This window comes from Phaseolus vulgaris, chromosome 8 (genome assembly GCF_051622355.1).
Source record: "Phaseolus vulgaris cultivar YP4 chromosome 8, ASM5162235v1, whole genome shotgun sequence".
Taxonomy (NCBI): domain Eukaryota; kingdom Viridiplantae; phylum Streptophyta; class Magnoliopsida; order Fabales; family Fabaceae; genus Phaseolus; species Phaseolus vulgaris.
This window is the reverse complement of record NC_143505.1, coordinates 56,029,016-56,052,477: the sequence shown is the minus strand read 5'-3', so window position 1 is coordinate 56,052,477 and position 23,462 is coordinate 56,029,016. Positions and strand designations below refer to the sequence as shown.

At 34.0% G+C, this 23,462-nt stretch overlaps 2 protein-coding genes and 1 long non-coding RNA gene across 3 annotated transcripts; 1 reads left to right on the top strand and 2 right to left on the bottom strand.

Moving 5' to 3' along the window:
- The first annotated feature begins 12,318 nt into the window (after positions 1-12,318).
- Positions 12,319-14,709, top strand: LOC137826170 (amino acid transporter AVT6C). The gene is made up of 5 exons (XM_068632042.1): positions 12,319-12,728; positions 13,139-13,291; positions 13,493-13,696; positions 13,784-14,249; positions 14,369-14,709. The coding sequence occupies exons 1-5, from the start codon at positions 12,368-12,370 to the stop codon at positions 14,484-14,486; spliced, it is 1,302 nt and encodes a 433-aa protein (XP_068488143.1). The 5' UTR covers positions 12,319-12,367; the 3' UTR covers positions 14,487-14,709.
- A 1,972-nt stretch (positions 14,710-16,681) lies between these two features.
- LOC137825798 (protein LURP-one-related 14) lies at positions 16,682-18,792 on the bottom strand. Its single transcript, XM_068631588.2, has 3 exons — positions 18,446-18,792; positions 17,572-17,799; positions 16,682-16,856 (listed from the first exon to the last, which is right to left on the bottom strand). Exons 1-3 carry the CDS (start codon positions 18,710-18,712, stop codon positions 16,725-16,727), a joined length of 627 nt encoding a protein of 208 aa, XP_068487689.1. The 5' UTR covers positions 18,713-18,792; the 3' UTR covers positions 16,682-16,724.
- Positions 18,793-21,166: 2,374 nt separating this feature from the next.
- On the bottom strand, positions 21,167-23,462 carry LOC137825839 (uncharacterized). The gene is made up of 4 exons (XR_011083367.2): positions 23,257-23,462; positions 22,894-23,103; positions 22,646-22,691; positions 21,167-21,495 (listed from the first exon to the last, which is right to left on the bottom strand). It is a non-coding gene; the product is annotated as an uncharacterized LOC137825839 (long non-coding RNA).

Here is a 23,462-nt window from a genome sequence, read left to right as displayed (position 1 = left end):
TTTTATTTTTTATTTAGTTGCTTTGATTCATCCTGTAAACAATCCTAGTTATTCTCTGCACAGTTTTTTTATTTCAGGGAAGCTTAATAATAAATTTAGGGTTTTTCAGGGAAATTTTTCTGTAAGTATTTTTGATAGAAAATTAAAATTAATTTTTTATATTTAATTTGTAAAATTTATTTTCATGTAATTTATATAAAATCTATTTTTTATTTTAGTTTATAAATAAATTTAGCTATTTATTTTTCTCTCCAAAAAAGAACAAGGTTTATGAAAATAATACTTCCAAAGATGTAACTTCATCAACCTATCCTTTGATGGTGTTTTAATTTGTCAAAACATTGAGTTATATTTCTTTTTACTTTTATTAGAAATAGTTAATTTTATTAGAAACGTAACTTTTTTAGTTAATCAACCATAAACAATTTTGTGTTTTGAGAAACTCATTTAGAGTTTGATTATATTTATCAAAATTACAACAAATTTATATTATAATTTTTAATTAAAAAATTATGTTATTTAACTTATAAATATGAGAGTTAAAAAAATATGAAAATGATTATATATAGGCACACTAATAATAGATTTTTTTTACAAAACTTTCATTACAAGACATTTAACAATTTTATAATGGAAAAACTCATAAAATTCAATTCAAGTCAAACCACTAAATTTAATTTAATTTAAGTTTATATTAAACAAAAAACAAATTAAATCAAACCACATATTTTTTATGTTTAATAAAATTTATAATAAAAAAACCACAACTGCTTCTAATAGTTAATATTGGATTATAACTACAAACTGAGAAAATAAATCCATTTAAAAAAAATTAAATAATTCTATGTTGAAATATATATTTTTGGTGCGTGAGTAAAAATATATCTATTCTAAATTTCAATATCTTAGTATAATTAACAATGTATCTTAAACTCAATATTTATTTCCTTTTCAATATAATTTACTATAGTTTTTTCATTAAAATATATTATGTAAAGTTAGAAGAAATTTCGAAAACCCATCTTGTAATCTTAACTCTATTTGACCTGTCTAGATTGTCACTAAAGAAATTATTGAGATATTTAAACATTGATAATTTATTATCTGCTATGTTTTATACAATTCACACATATGAATATTATTTTGGAACATTATTTATTTTTTCTCTTTTCTATTTGAAGGTAGGTTTTATTTATTTCTTTCTTTAAATGTAGATTTACATTGTCTCTACATTTTTTTTTACCATTATCTTGATTTTCAAGTATACATTTCTTCCAATCACTAGTGCAAAAAGGCAAAACAACAACAATTATTTTCAATTTAAAATGACGGCTATATAGTTGTATTTGAAGTACACATAGTCTTAAATCAAAGAGATAAAAAGACAATTATTTAGCTGCATTCTTAAATTTAATTTATAAATGCGGTTATTTACCATAATCGCATTTATAAATCGCATTTACGAATGACGTTTAAGTTTCTTTTCTTTTTCGCTATTGTTTGTGTTTCTAATCAAAGTTTTATGAAGAACATGTCATTATTTTAACATTTATTTTGATCTCTTGGTGCATCCATTCATGTTCACATTCTTTTATTTCATCCCAATTTGAATATGAATCTGACATGTTCTGAATAACTAAAAAAAAACAATACAAATAATGGATTGATATTGGAAGGCCTGATAAGAGGAACATAAATAAAAGTCTAGAAAACGAAAATAAAAATTTCCTAATGAAATGCAAATACATGACAGAGCAAGGCGACAACCGCGACCATGAAGGCACATTAGAAAGCAAATAAAAAACTTCTCAATGAAATAATGACCTTAACAATGACATAAGACAAAACATAAGACAAACAGAAAACATATAAAAATCAATGGTCAAGAAGAAGAGAGGAAGACAATGTTTACCAATGACATGAAGACAATGCAAAGAAGAAATGGAGAAAAGAGGAAGCACACTTAATGGAGGTAGCAAAGACAAACAAAGCGCAAGAGAGAGAAGAGTATGAAAACGTAAGTGACACGCTTTTGAGTTAAAAAAAAGTTTTAAGAAAACGAATTTGTAATATTTATTTTATTCTTTTATAAATTAATAAATATTTTTTTGTATATTTAATAAAATAATTAACTATGAAAAATCAAGATTAATTTAAGAACCTACCTTAATATTTGTTCTTACAACAAGGACCAAGAACACTTGAAACGGGTTAATCAAGACTAATCCTTCAATCTTGGGCTGAATATTGTCTTGGGCCGGGTACTTCTCTCCTTGATAGTGCTCTCGGCTTCTCCTCTCGGCTGGTGCTTTCGGCTGGCGCTCTCGGCTGGTGCTCTCGGCTTCTCCTCTCGGCTTCTCCTCACAACAGGTGGGGGGTACCTGCAAGTCGCTCCGATGCCAAAGTCAGAAAAGGTTTAACGTTCATCAGATAAAATCACTCTTACCTCTTTCTATCTCTGAACTCCTATTTATAGAGTTTCTTTAATGGGCTTTCCCTTTACTCTTGGGCTTTCTTTCTGCACCTTTTTTATTATTTGTGCACCCCTCTTGTAAGTTTTTATCTAATTGGGCTTTTACAACTTTTATATTTGTTTTATTCTTGTCTTTATTACTTTCGGTCAAAACCTCTCGGTTTTAACTTAATCATCTTAATTGTTATGCTATGTAGTTCTCGGCATGAACCTCTCGGTTTTACTACACTAGCCCCCCAAGACAGAAATATTTTAAGGTCTTGTAAAATATTCATGTCTTAATAAATTATAGTATATTTGACATTTGATTTGATTTGATATTGAATGCCTCGGTTTTTGGGCCTTGCTGAGTTAAGTTGATTTGACGTGAACTTGTTGCAACCGTTAGATTATACCTTTTTGAACGGTTTCAGATTGCTTGCAACGTTTCAAATTCTAGGGTGTAACTTTGGGTTATAAATAGGGTCTTCTTCCAAATTTTTACGAATGTGTTTCGTTGTGTATTGAGAAAAACAGCTTTCTTTCAATCTGTAACCAGTTCGTGCAAAGGTAATGTCTCTTTCAAGTTTTTCTGCTTCTGATGATTTTTCAAGCGCGGGTGGTGAATCAACTGGGCGAGTGGTGCGAGAAGAGGATCGCCAAGACTCGAAGTCTTCATCTGCTACCCCTTCTTGTATGAATGATTCAAATGGAGCACCGGCTGTTGATGCTCCTCAAGAATTCGGCATTGTATTGCCTCAGAGAAATCTTCGTCCAGGTTACCAATGGGTTAATCCTAAAGTCCGAGAGTATTTGTCCAAATATCGTTCTGCTATCGAACTTCGTAGTTTCCTTTCCCATTCCCAGATTTATTATTCTGACATTGAAAATGATATTATTTCTTTTCGGCGTGTTGGAGATGCCGACAATGTTTGTCATGGTCGAGAGGGTGACAGTCATGAGTTTTTTTATTTTTATGCTTGCTTTTTTAGAGATCTTCATATTCGGTTGCCTTTGAACAATTTTCAAATAGGTGTCCTTAAGTTCCTTAATGTCGCACCTACTCAGCTTCATCCGAATGGTTGGGCTGCGATGCAAGCATTTAGTATTTTGTGTAAATTATTATCGCTTTCTCCTAGTCCTGCTTCCTTCTTGTATTATTATAGCTCTCGGCCTGGGAAGCGGCCAGGGTGGTTATCCCTTATTAGTAAATCCAATGTTTGTTTTCTTAAACCTTTTACATCATCATATAAAGATTTTAAGGGCAGTTTTTTTAACATTCTAATAGAGCCTGTAGGAAGAGAGTATTTTTTTTATGGAGATTCTCCAAGGTTCCCCCTGTATTGGACGAAAGATCCTGTGAAGTTTAATTCTATTTCGTTTCATTCAATGGGTGTTGCCGATCGTCATGTTATTGAGGTTTTTTGTCGGCTCTCGTACCAGGTTCCCACTCGCGCCCTGCTACAACTGTATACTTCACCAAATCCTCGAGAAAATCTGATTGGTACGTGGTTATTCCACATTTTTGCTCTTTTTAGGATAAAACTTTTAACTTAGCTAAATGTTTTATTGATTTTCAGCTTTGATGGCGAGCACTAATCCGAAAGCTCACTCGTATTTTTCGAAATTGCTGAATAAGGTGGGTGATGTAACTCCCCGTCGTGAAAATGTGGTGAACCCTGTGGTGGAAGAAGTCGTGGAACCTATTGTGAATGTGGAAGCGGTTGATCCGGTAAGCCATGTTGAGGCTGCTGGTCCTTCAAAGAAATCAAAAAAGCGTGATAGGAATAGCAAGAGGTCGCATTCGTCTTCTTGGCGCCATCGTCAGAGTGAACATGTTTCTTCCGAACCTCTCTCGGAAATGATATTTAGTGCTACAACGAAGTATGCGAAGTTTGTTCAGACATCTTTTGGTGAATCGTCTTATAACATGCTGAAGACTATGGATGCTGCTGCTTTGGCAGATTCTGTTATTGAATTGTCAAGCAGAAATCTTTTGATTGGAAAGATGTTGAAGGAGAAGAATGGGAACTGTGTGGCGTTATCTGAGTTTGACAAATTGAAGAATGATTTTGCTGAGTATAAAGAAAAAATGAGCTCTTTATCGGTGCAGTTAGAAGAGATTAAAAAGCAGAAAATGGAACGAGAAGTTGAAATAGAAGGTCTTGAGAAGAAAATTTCTGATTTAGAAAACGAGAACTTTAAATCTGTTGAAGAAAATGTTCGACTGTGTAAAGAAAATCAAGGTTTGAATGATAAGGTATCGGCTTTATCTTCTGCAAATGATTCCGACAAAAACACCATCAAAGCTATGGACGAGGAGATACATCAGCTGAGAACCAATGTTTTTGAAGCCGAAAGCTTTATCTTTGAACAACATAAGCTGGGCTTCGAAAAGGCTCTTCAACAAGCAAAATATTTCTATAAGATTCCTATTGATGAAGGGAATTTTGATGTTAAAAAGGATTTTTATAATGGTGAACTAATTCCTGTGAATGAAATTCCGGATAATGATGGCGAAGATATCAATATCGAAAACTAGGCAGATGTAGATGTTAATGTTTTGTTTATAGTGCCTTAGTTTATATGAGGAGGCTGTTTTGATGTTGAAATGTCGAACGTATATGTGGAAGTTTTGAATCCTTTTTGTAATGTCTCCATGGAATGTTATCAGAAACTAACGAATATTATTCCTTAAAGTTATGTTATTTACTTAGTATTATTTGTTGATTCCTACGTTCGGCTTTGTGCTAAATGTTTAGAACTTACTGGTTTGGTCTTCTCGGTTGTATGATAAACCTTTTGGTCGAACGATGAGGACTGTACTTTGAATTATTTTAGTTAAACGCTGTTAAATGTTTAACTTAGAAACGTGACGAGTATTATTTGGTTTTTATTAACCATTAAGGTTTATTTTTCGGTTTTGTATTGCCTTGGTATTGTTGTTAGTTTTCGGTTTGTATTACTTTTAAAGTAACCAAAAACGTAGACGTGAGTGGATAAATGTAACTTTTGTCTTTAGTTGCCAACGTTTGAGTGAAAACGCCATGAACCTCTCGGTTTTATATCTATTGCTTGGAGATGTCTTGTGAACCAATTGAAGAAAGAATCGAAGACCACCTTTTTCGGGAGGGATTTCACCTGGAGTGAAAGCATCCAAGACCGAAAAGAATTATGTCTAATTTTGTTGGGAGGGATTTCACCTGAAGTGAAATCATCCAAGCCCAAAAAGAATGGTGTAAAATTTTTTCGGGAGGGATTTCACCTGAAGTGAAAAGCGTCCAAGACCGAAAAGAAAAGCATGACTCTAATAAGATGATGTTACTGGATAATTCTTCTTGATTAGATAATCGATATGTATACAAGTTTCTGGCTTACATCTGTTTCAACTAAAATAGAACTTTAAATGACTCGCATTCCATGTATTCGGTATCACTTTTTTGTCTAGAGTTTCTAATCTATAAGCTCCGTTATGTAAGTTTTCCATTATCCTGAATGGTCCTTCCCAGTTGGCTGCCAACTTTCCATGTCGTGGATCTTTTCGAGCATCAGTACGCATTCTCCAGACCAAATCTCCTTCCTTAAAATCCCTGAACTTTACTTTCGCATTAAACCTTTTCATTGCTCTTCTTTTTACTGCTGCTTCCTTTATTTTTGCTCGTTCTCTGAGTTCTTCAATAAGATCAAGATCAGTTCTTAAGCATTCATTATTGATATTCCAATCTTCCATTTGCCTTCGTAATGTTGGTTCGGTAACTTCTACTGGTAACATTGCATCTGTTCCGTATGTAAGGTTGAATGGTGTTTCTCCTGTTGATGTTTGTGGTGTGCATCTGTATGCCCATAATATTTCTGGCAACTTCTCAGCCCATAGTCCTTTAGCACTTCCTAACCTCTTCTTTAACTGTCCGAGAATAACTTTGTTCGCGGCTTCAGCTTGTCCATTTGTTTGTGGGTGCTCAACTGACGTGCTTGTTGCTTTGATCCCCAAATCTGCATAAAATTCCATAAGTTTTTTGTCAATGAATTGTCTGCCATTGTCAGTTATAATGGTGTGCGGGATTCCGAATCGACATATTATATTTTTCCATACAAACGATTGGACCTGTTGAGCTGTTATCTTAGTTAACGCTTCTGCTTCTATCCACTTTGTAAAGTAGTCGACAGCTACTATCATGAACTTAGTTTGTCCTCGTCCAAGTGGGAATGGTCCAAGTATATCCATTCCCCATTTCGCAAATGGCCATGGGGAAACGATTTCGTGCAACTCTTGTGCTGGTATGTGATTTAGACTTCCAAATTCTTGACATTTTTTGCATGCCTTGACATAAAATTCACAATCTTCTCGGATTGTTGGCCAATAGTAACCGGCTCTACAAACCTTTGTTGCCATTGTTCGAGCTCCGCAATGTAGCCCACAAATTCCTTCATGAAGCTCTTTAATTACATATTCGGCTTGTTCATTTGAAAGACATTTTAACAAAGGCACAGAGTATCCTCTTTTGTATAATTCTTCACCAATCAACACAAAACTAGCTACTTTCTTTGCCATTCTTGCATCCGGTTCAACACCTTGTTCTTGGCTCTTTATTACTTCTATGTAAGTCTTCATCCATTCATCTTTTGAGGTTGCAATGTTCAAGCATTCTTCCACACTCACTGTTGGCTGACTAAGAGTTTGTTGTATGATGGAGTTGTGTTGGCCCTGTCGTTGTTGACTTGCTAACTTGGATAATGAGTCTGCTTTCATGTTTAGTTCTCTTGGGATATATTTCATTTCGGCTTTATTAAAACATTGCATAATATTTAACACTTTATGACAATATTTCATTAGTAATGGATCTTTTACCTGATACTGTCCCTGCACCTGTCCCACCGAAAGTTGAGAGTCACTTTTGCAAATGACGTTTTCAACTCCCATGTCTCTGGCTAATAGTAACCCTGCAACAAGAGCTTCATATTCGGCTTGGTTGTTGGATGTTCTGAACTCAAATCTTAGCGCCATCTCCACCTGGAAGTTATCTGGTCCTTCAAGCACTATTCCTGCTCCGCTGCCTCTTTTGCTTGATGCTCCATCTACATACAATGTCCAGTGCTCCTGCTGTGTTGCTGTCGGCATTTGAATAATGAAATCTGCAAGGGATTGAGCTTTGATAGGTCCTCTTGGCTCGTACTTGATTCCATATTCTGATAGCTCCATCGTCCACGTTACCATCCTACCTGCAAGTTCGGGTTTTCTCAAAATTTTGGATATTGGGTAATCTGTTCTCACAATTATCTGATGATTATGAAAATATGGCCGAAGACGTCTCGCAGCATACACCAGGGTTAAGGCTACTTTTTCAATTTTGGGATATCTGGTTTCGGCACTCTGTAGGGATCTACTCACAAAATATATTGGTTTTTGCTCTGGGGTTTCTTGAATCAAGGCTGCTCCTATGGCTTCAGTCGAGGTGGCTAGGTAGACTATGATAGGTTGGGTTGACACTGGTTTAACCAAGATTGGTGGTTCGGCCACTATAGTTTTGATTTGAGAAAAGGCTTGCTCACACCGCTCATCCCACTCAAAGGTTTCGGATTTTTTTAACAAGTTTACTATTGGTTTGGTTTTTTCGGCAAGGATTGGTAGAAATCTTGATAATGAGTTGAGTTTTCCCACTAGTCTTTGTACCTCCTTCAAATTCTTTGGGCTTCCCATCTTCATTATTGCTTCGCACTTGTCGGGGTTTGCTTCAATGCCTCTGTTTGTCAACATAAAACCTAGAAATTTTCCACCTCTTACCCCAAAAACGCATTTTTCTGGATTAAGCCGAATTTCGTATTTTCTTATCTGTGCAAACACCTCCTCAAGGTCTTCCAAGTGTTTCTCTATCTCTCCTGATTTCACAACCATATCATCAACATACACCTCCATATTTTTTCCAATCTGATCCTTAAACACCTTGTCCATCAACCTTTGATATGTTGCTCCAGCATTCTTCAAACCAAAAGGCATGACTTTATAACAATAATTCGCAGTGTCTGTGGTGAAAGACGTTTTTGGAACATCTGGCTCATACATTTGTATTTGATTATACCCTGAATAGGCATCAAGAAAGCTCATCATCTCTTGTCCAGACGCCCCATCCACTAGCCGGTCTATGTTGGGTAGTGGGTATGTATCTTTCGGGCAAGCTTTGTTTAAGTCTGTATAGTCTGTGCACATTCTCCACTTTCCATTTGGTTTTTTGACAAGCACTACATTGGATAACCATGTTGTGTATTGAGCCTCTTTTATGAAACCAGCTTGCATTAACTTCTCGGTTTCTTCTATTGCCGCTTTTCGTCTTTCTTCTCCTAACTTTCTTCTTTTTTGAGAGACCGGTCTTGCTTCTTGACATACAGACAATTTATGACAAACTACTTTCGGATCAATCCCAGGTATATCAGATGGTTTCCAAGCAAACAAATCCTTGTTGTTACGTAACACTGTGATGAATTTACTTAACAACTCTTTTGGCAAACTTCCACTTACATAAGTGCATTGCTTCTCGTCTTGACCCAATACCACAGCTGTGGTCTCTTCTTTTGGCTCTATCCTTTCGTCATTTATTCTTGGGTCCAAGTCGGCCATTGCCACCATTCTTTCAGTATCATGGTTTGCTCTTAAATTCATCTTTAAGCCTGCTGCATAACATTCCTGAGCATCCTTTTGATTGACATAAACCGTTGCTATCTCACCTTTTTCTGTTGGGAACTTCATAGCCAAATGCGGTGTTGAAACTATTGTTCCCAGTTTATTCAAAGAGGATCGTCCTAATAACACATTATATGATGTAGTAGCATCCACCACCAAATATCTGATTTTGATTTTTTTAGTTTTATTGTCTCTTCCAAACGTGGTCATCAAATCAATGTACCCCTTAGTGTTAACTCTTTCTCCCGAAAAACCAATGATCTGCTCTCGGAAAGGTACTATATCTTCTTCTCTTAAGTGTAATCTTTTGAAAGTATCCCAAAACAAGATATCAACTGAACTCCCCTGATCAACCAAGGTTTTCATAACAGCATATTCAGCTATTTTTACCGTTATCACCATAGGGTCATCGTGATCGGGATCAATCTCTTGAAAATCTTCATCTGTGAAAAGCATTGGTGGCAGGGTTCTTCTTTTGAAAATATGATTAATTGTTCTGATGCTTCTCCAATGTTGTTTTCTTGCTGATGAGGATTCCTTTCCTGAAAAACCTCCTGAAATCGTGTTTATAAATCCTCTGACCGGTCTACCCAGACTTCGTTCCCTACTCCGCCTTACTGACTGAGTGTTTTGATGATCCCTATCACCTCTTCTTTCTAGCCTTCCATCTCTTCTATCACTTCTTTTTTCAACTCTTTTTTCATCTCTTCTTTCAAATCTTTCAACTCTTCTCTGGCCCATTTCTTCCCCTCTCGATCCTCTCTCAGGACTTAACCTTATTCTCACATTTCCTCCTTGGACGAAGCGTTTCAACTGTCCAGCTTGAATTAATTCTTCTATTCTATCCTTTAACCCGATGCATTCTTCTGTATGATGGCCATGATTTTTATGATACTCGCAATGCTTGGTATGATCTGCTCTTTCTGGTGTTCGTGCTTTTCGCAGTGGTGGTATTATTTCTGTTGCCATAGCTTCTTGTAAAACTCTAGCTCTGTTTGCATTCAAAGGTGTGTATTGTTGGAATTTTCGGCTTCTGAATTCTTCTCGGGCTCTTCTTGCAACAGGCGGGTGTTCTTTTTCTGTCACCCTCTTCTCACCTCCATCAAACCTTACTTGATTTCGAAACTCCCTTAATTCCTCCATTTGCATAAATTTTGATGCCCGTTGCCTTAGTTCATCCAGATTGATCGCAGGTTTCTTGCACAGACTATCGGCAAATGGTCCCGGTTTTAATGCCGTTATCATATGATGCATGGTGACCTCTGGACTAAGATTTCGGATTCCCAAAGCAACCTTCCCAAAACGTTCCATGAACATTCTTAAAGACTCTCCTTTCTCTTGTCTTATGTTCACTAAGGCGATTGACGTTAAATGATGGGGACGACTAGTTGCAAATTGAGCACCGAACTTTTCTATCAACGTATCAAAACAATCTATACTCAACGGTGGGAGGCGTGTAAACCAGCTCAATGCTGCCCCTTTCAGAGTTGTAGGAAATACTCTGCACATAACAGCATCATTCCATGTATACAAGCTGATTTGAGTAGTATATATTGCAATATGCTCATCAGGATCCGTACTTCCATCATATTTGTCAATGGTTAAGTTCTTCCAGTTGTCAGGCAACGGAGTATCGACTATAACATCATAAAACGGATGTTTTCTGGAAGATGTTCCTGCACAAACCCCAGAATTTTCAAGCCATCTTCTTCTGGTTTGAGAATTTTCATTATATATCCTCTCGTTCACTTGTACCCCCGGTTGGACAGTTTCGAAAGATGAATTCAAAACCGTTTCCTCTTGTAACTTTCTCCTCATGTGTGCGTTTTCGGCCCTTAACATACTTAATTCTTCTTCATTATTCTTTTTTAACATCTCGAATTCTTTTTGTAATTAGACCAACATTGCCATTGGCATATTAACATTGTCTTCCCGATCTCCACCTTGTTCTCCTCCTTGACTCATCTTGTCTTTAACCCTTCTCAATTGACCCTCGGCCCCATGGTGGGCGCCAAAATGTTCTTACAACAAGGACCAAGAACACTTGAAACGGGTTAATCAAGACTAATCCTTCAATCTTGGGCTGAATACTGTCTTGGGCCGGGTACTTCTCTCCTTGATAGTGCTCTCGGCTTCTCCTCTCGGCTGGTGCTATCGGCTGGTGCTTTCGGCTGGCGCTCTCGGCTGGTGCTCTCGGCTTCTCCTCACAACAGGTGGGGGGTACCTGCAAGTCGCTCCGATGCCAAAGTCAGAAAAGGTTTAACGTTCATCAGATAAAATCACTCTTACCTCTTTCTATCTCTGAACTCCTATTTATAGAGTTTCTTTAATGGGCTTTCCCTTTACTCTTGGGCTTTCTTTCTGCACCTTTTTTATTATTTGTGCACCCCTCTTGTAAGTTTTTATCTAATTGGGCTTTTACAACTTTTATATTTGTTTTATTCTTGTCTTTATTACTTTCGGTCAAAATCTCTCGGTTTTAACTTAATCATCTTAATTGTTATGCTATGTAGTTCTCGGCATGAACCTCTCGGTTTTACCCTATCAGTACAATATTAATTGAGTGTTAGAAATTCATCATAATTTTATAAATAAACACACTTATCAAAATAAATATACATATTAAAATAATATATATTACATTCAACTACGTTAAAGGAAACACTAATAGAAGACAACAAGTAAAATTCTTTTGAAAAACTTAAGAGAGGACTCACACTTCTCTGACTTTTTAGAAGTACAATAAATATATAAATGTATCAGGAATATGAGACAGAATGAAACATTAATTTTACTTTTGTTACCCAATATTAAAGGTAATAAATATCTAAATGTTTTATCAAGATATATTATTATGCTGTAAGCAAATTCTTAATATTTTAATACTTTAGTTTAAACTTTTAAACTTAAATGCACCAATATTTGATTGGGTTGAAAGGATAAACAATTGACCAATAAGGGAAAAAGAGCAACACCACTTTTCCTTACTTTCCTGTCCAAGTTCATTCTGCTGCTGTCCACATTCACCACGTTTTACTCCCATCTGTGATCGACGATTCCGAATCCTCGCATTCCTACATTTACAATCTTACCCTTCTATCTTATTCTCTTTCATGTCAATTCACCAATGGCATTATGTAATCTCTCAACCTTAATAATTGGAAATTTAACTATAAATCCAACAATCATGTACATTACTCACTACCCTACAAATAATCATCTCTTCCACCACTGCCAGGATGTCGCCGGTGGCCGGAGCTCGCGTTCCTCTCCTCCCGGGCTCCAAGGGTGGTGTTCCTCCGGCGACGGTTTCTGGCGCGGTGTTCAATGTCGCCAACAGCATAATCGGTGCCGGCATAATGTCTCTTCCCGCGACCTTGAAGGTTCTGGGTGTGATTCCGGCGTTGGTGTTGATTCTGGTAATTGCGTTTCTGGCAGAACTTTCGGTGGAGTTCCTGATGAGGTTCACACGCGCCGGAGAAACTACAACTTATGCTGGTGTTATGAGAGAGGCCTTTGGACCGGTGGGAGCTGTAGCAGCTCAGATCGCTGTTGTAGTTACTAATATGGGGTGTTTAATTATGTACCTTATTATTGCTGGTAAGCAAATATTTAACCTACTTTTTAAGTTGTTTAATTTGATCATGCACAAAATTGTTTGATAGCAGCTTTATGAAAAGACTTATAATGACAATTTTCCCCTGAAGAAAATTAATTTACTTATAGATAAACTCATTTACTTGTTTTTTTGACTTTTTTACAAAAGTGCATGGGAAAGTTATTTTTGTTGAAGTTTTATAAATTTTAATTTTTTACTTTATCCATGAACAAATTTTAGTTTATAAAGAAAGTCATTGCACTTCTTTCTATTTTTGTTCTTTTACAAGTCTTTATGAAAATCCCTCTGAAAAAATTTGTTCCAAGATGAATTATGAACTTAACTTGAGTTACTTAGATTAATTATGAACTTGTAGTAATTATTTGAAGTGTTATTTTGATGCAATGAACAGCGGATGTGTTTTCTGGGAATAAACGCGAAGGGGAAGTGCACTTTGGTGTTTTGCAACAGTGGTTTGGAGTTCACTGGTGGAATTCAAGGGAATTTGCTTTGTTAGTTATCTTGTTTTTGATTTTGCTTCCATTGGTCTTGTACCGTCGTGTAGGTAAGTTCTCATTGCATTTCTGTTTGATTCTTGGTATTTAATTAGGTGAAAATGTCTACACTGTAGTTTGATAGTCAAATTTGTATTAGAAAATGAAGTAGAACTTTTGTTTCTTTTGTTATTGATATGAGATGTGCATGAATGTGCATAGTCAGGACTAACATTTTATTTTGTGTCCTACCATTTGTGTATTGGTTGCAGAGTCTTTGAAGTTCAGTTCTGCAATATCAACTTTTCTTGCTGTGGCTTTTGTTACAACATGTACTGTGTTAGCCGTGATTGCTATTATAGAAGGAAGAACAGAGTCTCCTAAATTGATTCCTCGTTTAGACGAACAAACCTCTTTCTTTGACCTGTTTACTGCAGTTCCAGTGATTGTCACAGCTTACACATTTCATTTTAATGGTACTTATCATTACTGGTGGTTTTGCCACCTTTCCTTTTTTTTTTAGAAGATTTGGTTGCTGATAATTGATTTTAATTGCATTGCAGTACATCCAATTGGGTTTGAACTTGCCAATGCGTCAGATATGACAACAGCAGTTCGATTAGCATTACTGCTTTGTGCAGCCATTTACTTTTCTATTGGACTATTTGGTTACCTCTTGTTTGGAGATTCCACACAATCTGATATTCTCGTCAATTTTGACCAGAATACTGGATCTGCCATTGGTTCCTTGCTCAATGTTTTAGTTCGATTAAGTTATGGATTTCATGTTATACTCACTTTTCCTCTTCTGAACTTCTCCTTGAGAACCAACATAGATGAATTCTTCTTCTCCAAGAAGCCTCTATTAGCAACCGACACTAAGAGATTTGTGAGCCTCACTCTAGTGTTACTAGTCTTGAGCTACATTGCTGCTGTAGCAGTTCCAGATATTTGGTACATCTTTCAGTTTGTGGGATCAACATCTACTGTGTGCCTTTCCTTTGTCTTCCCTGGTGCTATTGTTCTAAGGTAATCGACTACTCCTTTCTCTCATAATCTTATTCATTTATCTTCCATTTAAGACTTGTAATTTCCAAATAAATAAACAAAACCCCATTCTAAGTTGTTTTTCTTTCAAAAAATGACAGGGATTCTAACGGTATAGCAACTAGAAGGGACAAAATCATTGCACTAGTTATGATCATACTAGCTGCAATAACTAGTGTAATTGCTATCTCCACCAACATATACAAAGCTTTTCAGTAGAAGCTCATCATTTGTGTTTTCTACTTTTTTCTATTTCTTAGCATTTATAAAAGTTTTGATCCGTGGAGAGAGCAAGAGGAAGACAATAGGACATTCATTCGATGCACCCATGTGTTTGTAATTTTTAGGATGGTATTGGATCTCATTATTATTTGTTTGTTGTAAAATTGGCATATGTAGCTATGTAAAATAAAAGTACGCAAACAAACTAAGATCGTCTAAATTGTTTGAGTCTTTAATTTTTTTTTAAATAAAAGCTTTTAGGTATTATGCAATTTGACATCTAAGTTATATTGACATTTCAAGTAACAACAATCCTTTCATGAAAAAAGTATTATTAAAAAAATATTTAAAAAAATATAAAAATATGGAAGGACTAAACCAAAACTCATGTTAACAAAAACGATACATAGGTAGATTATACCTACTCATAAAGAATTCTAAGAACAATCTAGATGGTATCCTATTATACCAATGAAAAGATTTTCTATGAATAAATCTTAAATTAGTCAACTTATCAGCACACACATTCCCATCACAAAAAATATGAGTAACTCTAAACCTGATTTTCCCACGGTAATTAAGACAAGTATTTCATCGATTACGAAACATCCAAAGGTCCTAATAGTAAACACAACACAAACCAAGATAGAATCACATTCCAGCCAGACATTAGTAAGTCTCATCTTTTGAGCTTCCTCCATAGCATGTATAATCCCATAAAACTCAACAACCAGAGCAGTTTGAGCTTCAAGAAACGCAAAGAAAGCTCCAATAAATTCTTCCATACTCCCATGGAAAATACCTCTACAAGTAACAAAATCAGGATATTCCTAACAGCCCCATCAGTGTTAATTTTAACCCAACTTAGTGAAGGAAACTCCCAGCTAACAGGAAGAGGACGAAGAACTTTACCAGTACGAGTATTAATACAAAAAAAACTTGATCACATTTGAAATCCAACATATCATTCTTCATTGAAGTTTTAGACGAATTACCCACTAGACGAGTTAAATCTTTAATAACCGAAATAGTCCTAGAAACATCAATCTTATCCTGAAAATGAGCATAATTCCTCATATGCCATATCATCCAAATAGAAAAGGTTATCACAACAAGCTTAATCAATTTAACCAAAGGACTACCGTCACTTTTAATAAAAGAGAGAAATCATCCTTATTAGAGAAATGAGAAATAGAAAAAATCTGGCGAACCCAACTCCAAATACGCAAAACATTAGAGCATTAAAAAAAATGCTGAATAGATTCCTCGTGCTTTTCACAAAGCATACACATAGAACAAATATGCAAACCTTTATTTTGAATATGTTGATTTATAGGATGTCACCCGCAAAGAACTTTCAAATGACAATAGTTTTCGAAAAGTGAAAGATATAAAAATTAAATAAATTTACCTCAATCAGAGGGATCTTCTGGATCCAATAACTAAGTTTTTAATTATGTTCACTGAAAATTATTTTTTAATTATGTTTACTCTATATTACTTTCTATTTTCTAAACTTGAACAAGCCCAATGCTCAATAGATTACTACATAAACAACACTTTTTTTACCATATGTAAAATCCATTTTAGTCATTTATAAGATCTCTATCCTCCAAATACAAAAAACTAGTCTCATTACTTAAAATAAAAAATTTAATGTTGAAAGGTGACACATTCTGGCCATATCCCAATTGCAAATACAATGCTTGTTAACTTCTTGGTGGTATGTGGTATCTGTCCATTGGTTTGAACAAATCTTGGTCAACTTCACTGTTCATATATTTAATAAATTATTCACTGTTTGTCTTGCTGTTTTGTCCATCAATTCTTTAACAATTTGTTTTCTGTCATATGGGTGGAGGAGGCACAGCTCAGCTGGTAGTACAGGCAGAAGACAAATGGCTTAAAATAAGCAATTTCCTTAGTTATCTATATATTACTTATTTTTTTAATATAAGCATATTTTAAAAATATTATCCAAAAATTAAATGCACACTGAAAACAAAATTTCCTTAATGCCTTATCTAGATTAGATGAAAAAAGTGTTCTCATAATTTGCATGCAAATATGGATTGAATAAACTGTTTAAAGAAAAATCCCTTTATTGCATTTCACTGTAACGAATATCTTTCTTCTAATAAATTTAAAAGAATTTAAAGAATGAGAATTTTATTGCATTTCATTAGAGCATATTAAAAAAATGGATGCAATGAAATTAACAATTTTATTCCACATTTATACGTAATCATTCACAGTGAGTATTACAAGTAAGGCAACAATGAAAGCGTAGTCCACGCCTGCATTTATTTTGACTCTAAAGCTTTCTGTCCAATTGCTGAAATTGTTCCTTGGATATACATCAATTACCTGCAAACATGTTGTAATTTATCAGTCATTTCTTTTAAAATTATTTCATAATTTACTCAGTGAGAAAAAAAAATTAATCTCAACTAATTGAAAAGTTAAATGACAGAGTTTTATGAAAATAGATACATAAATTAATTTAATTTATAAAAGAAGTTTGAGTTACTTCATTTCTTTAATTTAATTCTATAAATACTATTGGAATGTTTATTTAATTTGAACATTTTTCTAGATTTAAAGAGTTAAAACAAAAAGGATACTCCTAATACACCCACCATAGACTACTGGACATGTTCATGATTTAAAATTTATTAAAGTCAACTCAATACAGAGGTGTCTTATTTTTTAGATTCAATGTACCTAACCAGCTAAAAAAATTCAAATTTCTTTAGTTAAATTAAATAAATTTAGGTGATCATTTTGGTGGAAGAATTTTATAAGATATTTATTTTATAAAGATTGAAATATTTTATGACAAATTTTAAAAAAATTCTAAACATATATAAAAAAAATGATTATTATTTCAAATTTTATTTAACAAAAAGGTAAAAATTCAAAAAAAATTCTCACTTTTATTTTGTATTTTGTCTTCAACAAGATCTTGGTTAGAATATAAGCTAAAGAACACTTTAGAGAATGTCCACATACTTTTAGTTGAACAAGTTATGCAAAGCTGAAGATTAAAATCTGCAGAATAATTGTGAAAGCAGGTACGCACCTCTGCAATGATGGTGTCTCCTTTGTAAACTTTGCAGGAGTTGTCGATGTGGCTTCCAACAAGTTGAAAGCTGCTCATACCTTTCTTCATATTGGTGGCCATGAACACATCAAGCCGTGGCTTAATGTCAAGAGGGTGCGATCTTTGAACCCCAAATATCAGATCTTTCTCCTCAGAGCTTCTTCCTTTATGAACCATCCACCGATGCCTCAGTGATATCAGATTAATCTTCAACATGTCATAACAGACTCAATATCTTATTCATATCACACCAATATTTCAAACTATCACTCATCAATATGAGACACTATGTTAAAGTAATCATATTATGGTATCAAATAGTTGTATAGTTGTATATGATATTGTTGAATTATGGGTCTTGGGCCGACCTTTGGTCATTTAGGTTAGAGGTCGATGTAAATGAATAATGTAAAGAAAATAAGGACGATGATTTGGATTAATTAGCATTAATCAGACAGTAAAGAAAGAATCATAACGGCGGCAGACACGAAATTAAGACTGACTTTATATATATCAGGTAAAACGTCACATATAGACATATAATAAATTTAGGTTAAGAGCACACGTGTTCTTTACTACCTTAAATGTTCTGGGTTTAGGTCGTTATTGACTTGTCTGAATAAGATATAATTATTAAGAAATGAATTTTAAGTCTAATTTAACTTTACAAACCCGATTCATGAGATTTTTTATTTCTAATCCTCTCACTTCAACATATACTATCAAATCTTATCTTTATCAAGATTCTCTAACTCTTACGAGACTATATATTTATGGATGATCCGATAAATCTAACAAACTACTAGATAAACCATAGATACGATATTCATGCATGAAGAAGAGAAATATTTACCTTCTCACGCATTATAAGTATAGGGGAACCAGCAGCATCACGCATGATTCTCTTCTTGCGAAACTCTAGGCTTGAGCCATCAACTTGAAACAAGAGATTGCCGTTAACATCTAATACTTTGTATCTTTGGTTTAAGAAGACTCCGCAGTATTTCTTTTTGACAGTTATTTCTGTTGGGGAAGTTACACAGAAACTATCGTCCACAACACTCATCATGGGGAACCCTTCTACTGCTTCCAATGGCAATTCAGGAGCACTGCCCTCCATAAGAGCTTACAGAAACAAGCTTTTGCTTAGATTTTGTTGCTTTATAGGGCAGAAAGCAAACACTATATATTTTTTGAGAGCTGAACTGCTTCTCTTCTCTCATGTTTGGTGTTCTTGATATATCAGAACAAACACGGTGGAAAAGTGAGATAAGGAATCATTATTTTAGTTAATTAATTTTGTTAACACGAGCTTGTTGTCTATTACCAATCAGAAATTCAAAATGACTTTTCATAGTCAGCTCCGAGACCTGAAGATAGATCACGACTTTGATCGCCTTAATTTTTTGACGGTTCTCTTCTGTAAATCTGTTATTTACTAAAAATAATTTAGACACAATTAATATATACCCGTTCTTAATAATTACATTTAACTTTTTAAAACAGTTAAATTTTTAGTTTGTGATTATAGTTTTAACTTATATAGAAAAACTTATTTCATTATTCTTTTCTTATTTTCTCAAAGGATATTTTTTGTTTAAATCTTGATTCAAAAAGGTTGGCTGAAAACTTTTGTAGAATATCTCTCTCGAAGTTCAAACTGAGGAATATTTGAAATTTAGGGGGAAAAACACTTGACCCTGCACCTTTTAGAGACAATGTATCAAGTTGAAATTGATATTTAATGTATGTGAAAACATTTAGAAGAACCAAGTCAACATTAAATGTGTACTTCATATTTTACAAGTAATCGAATGAAGGACGTGATTTGGTTCGAGTCTTTAATATGTATTTGGGTAAAAATATACTATCATCTCTAAAGTAAGAACTTGGTTAATGATAAATTATGCTTTAAACCTAAAAAATTATAAAAATGATGATTTTTGAACCTTTTCAACATATTCCTTCAAGTGATTTGTTATGGAAAGATAGCGTCAAAGATGGATGCTCTCTGGGTAGACTAAATCTACCTTAAAAGCAACACAAAATATTTTAAATAAATAAAAATATTTATATTGATTTAATCAACAGTTTCTATTTATAATTTTTAGTTTGTAATATATACAAACTTTAACTTGGCTTAACCTATGGTATTCAAGGATTGGATTAGGCAGGATTTGAGACAAAGTCATAATTATCTAATCCATTAGGAAAATATCGAATTTGATTTGGTTGAGTTACTGCATTTTTTTAATCCAACTCAACCTATTGAATATGTTAATTGGTTAGATCAATTGGGTTAAAATTTTGAATTTTTTCTAAATTTTACAATCAATCTAATTAAAAATAATATAATTTTGTAAAAGTTAATTCAACACTTCAAATAAGTTAGGTCGTCAGATAACCGGATTTAATAAACATTCATAACTTAATCAACGTTAAATGTGTGAAATTATTTTAAAATTAAAAATTAAATTAGTTTAGCTATCTCTAAATATATTTTGCAACTCTATTAAAGATATTTATTAAGTTAATATACTCTGTTTGGTTATACAACGACGCTCAAAATTGAGATAATTTTTCAAATAGAAAGTTTACTTATATTATATTATTTTTTTATGAAGAAAATGTGTTAAGGTGTGAGTTAGTAAAAGTTATATAAATGTTTTATGTTTTTATAAAATAAGGGGAAGTTAGACAACATATCAAAGAGAAGAACCCTAACTTCTTTCCCTAGTTACACCTAAATCCCAAATCCTCTAATCTCTAATCTCTGCTCAATTGAAAATCCCTTAATCAACCTAATATCAGGCTTACTATCCATGAATTAAGGTTGGTCTTCATAGCTTCTGTATCCTCCTTATCTATAGTCTTCTGTAATATATCCTGCCATAATTGTGCTACTTGCTGACACAAACCATTCCATCTTCTAAGTCAATTTCTATTCTCATTCATTCTTGTTCTAGCTTCCACATTCTGCTAATGACATCCTTTTTTTTTGTTGAGTTAACATCCATGTATCTCATACACGATACGGAGATATGGTATCCTTTGTTTCTTAATTTTATAATCATAATAAAAATTTATACAATAAATTTGAGTTTTTAAAAAAAATATTGTATTTAGATTTTTAAAATTGTGTTAAAACCATGTTAAAATTGTTAGAAATTTAATAAATATTTTTTTGAATGTGTCTTACGAGTATCGACGTCATCGATAATCCGATACGACACGCCATTTAAAAAAAGTGTTTAGAGTTATAATTTAACATATCCTAGGATACTTTATATGTAAAAAGGTATCTCTCACTAGTTATCATCCCAAAACTTAATTTTAGTTTTCTTTCCTATTTTTCACTTAATATTATTATCAAACCATCTCCTTTGGGAACGCAAACCCCTCTTAAATCTCTCCACCAATAAGATTTGTTTTTCATCATTATATTCTCATTAAGGTTTCTCCATGTTCTGTATTTTGATTGAACAATGTCTCTCAATAAACCGAGGTCCTCTGCCACAATCTCCACTTTCATTTAGAGTATTTGTTTAACAGCTCTATATCTTTGACTCCCAATCCCTGTGATATTTGTTTTTACATAGATTTTCCCACTTTACACTATAGGAGAGTTTAAACACTTTACACTACACTAAAGAAATTCTTCAGTAACATAATCATGTAAACTCTGAGTGAGTTCTAATACGCATAAACATTTTGCTTTCTAACAAAATTGTAGCTAACAATTTAAACAAGACTACTGATGCTTTAACAACAACTAAACTGTGTGAAAATCCTAGGAAGGGACAAAGTCATCCTCTAGGTCTTTCATCCAACACTGTCTTCTTAAGACACATCACCTGTAGAATTTATTTAGTGACCCGGTGCCAACACGGAACACTCTAATTCCTGTACAATACATGCACAAAATATGAACATAACATTGCATTCATAATGTCCCACAAAACATACTATGTTATGGAAGGAAAATCGTAAGTTGATTCTGTTTAAAATATACATCATCACAATGAAGTCCAAATGCAAGAAAGTACTAGCCTGGAGTATGAAAATATGGTAGTTATTGTGTTTCTGAAGAAGAAAGTACTGATTGCAGTATATGATCCACATTTATCCAAAGGGAAAATATAAAGTCATAAGCCAAATCTGTATGATCATAAAATAACAGAGAAGTTTGAACTAACTTCATAGTAGATACTACTCCAAATTTTTTAAACCTCTAGTAAGAGCCCTGTTTTTCGTCATGTGAGCAGATTATTGCTTGAAAAGAAAAAAATGACTCCAAAAGAAGTAGGAAATTTGGTTTATGTTCATTCAAACATTCGATTTTTGTCTAAAAAATATAGTAAAGCAAAGGCAAAGTTAAGGATATTAGTGGAGATGCACGTGATACCCAAGATTCTGGCGCAGGATTTCTTGAACACAAACCATGAGTAAAAGCTGACGGGAGTGAGGAGGATACAGTCAGTCAAACAGTAATTAAAAAACATCTGTGTAGGGCTAACACTTTATGAATGTTATTTAATGTTGATCACAGAAAGAGGATATTCTGTTATGGTTGGACTAAGAATCTCTTGATCACAAGATTTATTTTTCAAGTTGTGATCATAATCATCACAAAAACAAGACTTCTTCATATTGATCGTGCTGATTTTTCCTCTATCCTTCCTGTCTATTTCCAGGTGTTCATCAAAACAGAGAATTTAAACTATTTCTCCAAGAGAACATCACAAATGCTACCCCAAAATACTATTTTGCCTTTTGCTAAAGGTTGAAGTTCCAATTATCATTTTGCTGCATAGGAGTGCTAAATTCCACTGGTTTGGCTATAGAATTCATTTTTATATTTTTTTGTTAGAGTATCTATTCCATATCCTATCTTAAGTTTTTGAAAACATCTTTAGAGTATCTTACCCACGTATCATACTTAAGTATTTATTTGGGCTCACAGCTTTTATCAGCAGTTGTCATACTATCAAATAACATTAAAACTGCAACAAAGACCAAACGAAATATAAAATGCAAAATTTCTGAAGTGTACCTTTTACCACTTCTTGTCCCCATCTGGTTGATCGTATCAAAGAATGCTGCATTTAGCATCCCATTAACACAAGAAGTAACCCAATACTTTGGATCAATAAACACACAAGGTAGGTACGTAAATTTATATCGACATATAAATCAAGCATAGCCAAATCATTCCGACAAATCGTTATTGAGAAGAGAAGTTAATAAAGAAAAATTGAGGTATAATGGTTTGGATGAAAAGATAAAAAAGAAGTGACTAACCCCAGTGGTCCAAATATGATTGCATGATAGTATTCAAACATGTGCAACTCCTACTCCTACTGCTTCATCCTTTCTGCAACAATGTACAACTTCCTGACCTTATGACCATCCTGATTTGCCTCTTTCGTAGTAGAGACCAGGCTAGAGTTTCTAGAGCCCTTGTTCACAGTGGAACACTTTTTCGCTGTGCTTTTTAATGCTTATCTTCACCTAGCCATTTCAAATTAGATAGGTTCAATCACAGACCAATATAGGCAAGGATCAATAAGAAGAAAGAAGGCAAAGTTTGTTATAAAATTTAAGGTTATAGAGCATTTTTCTAAACCAAAACACCAAGCAGGAACATTAGAAAAATGACGTTACCCTTTTGCTTTCTTCACCATTCTCCCACCTGCAATGACCATGGTTCAGATCAACTGTATCTCGAATTCAAAGACAACGGTTTTCAGCAACAACGGTAGTACGAGGTACGTTGTGCAGGAGGAAAACCATGTTGTCGTGCTCTACTTACATTGGTCTCGGAACAAGCCCAGAATTAAAAAAGTTTTGGGCCTTCGCCTTCCACAGAA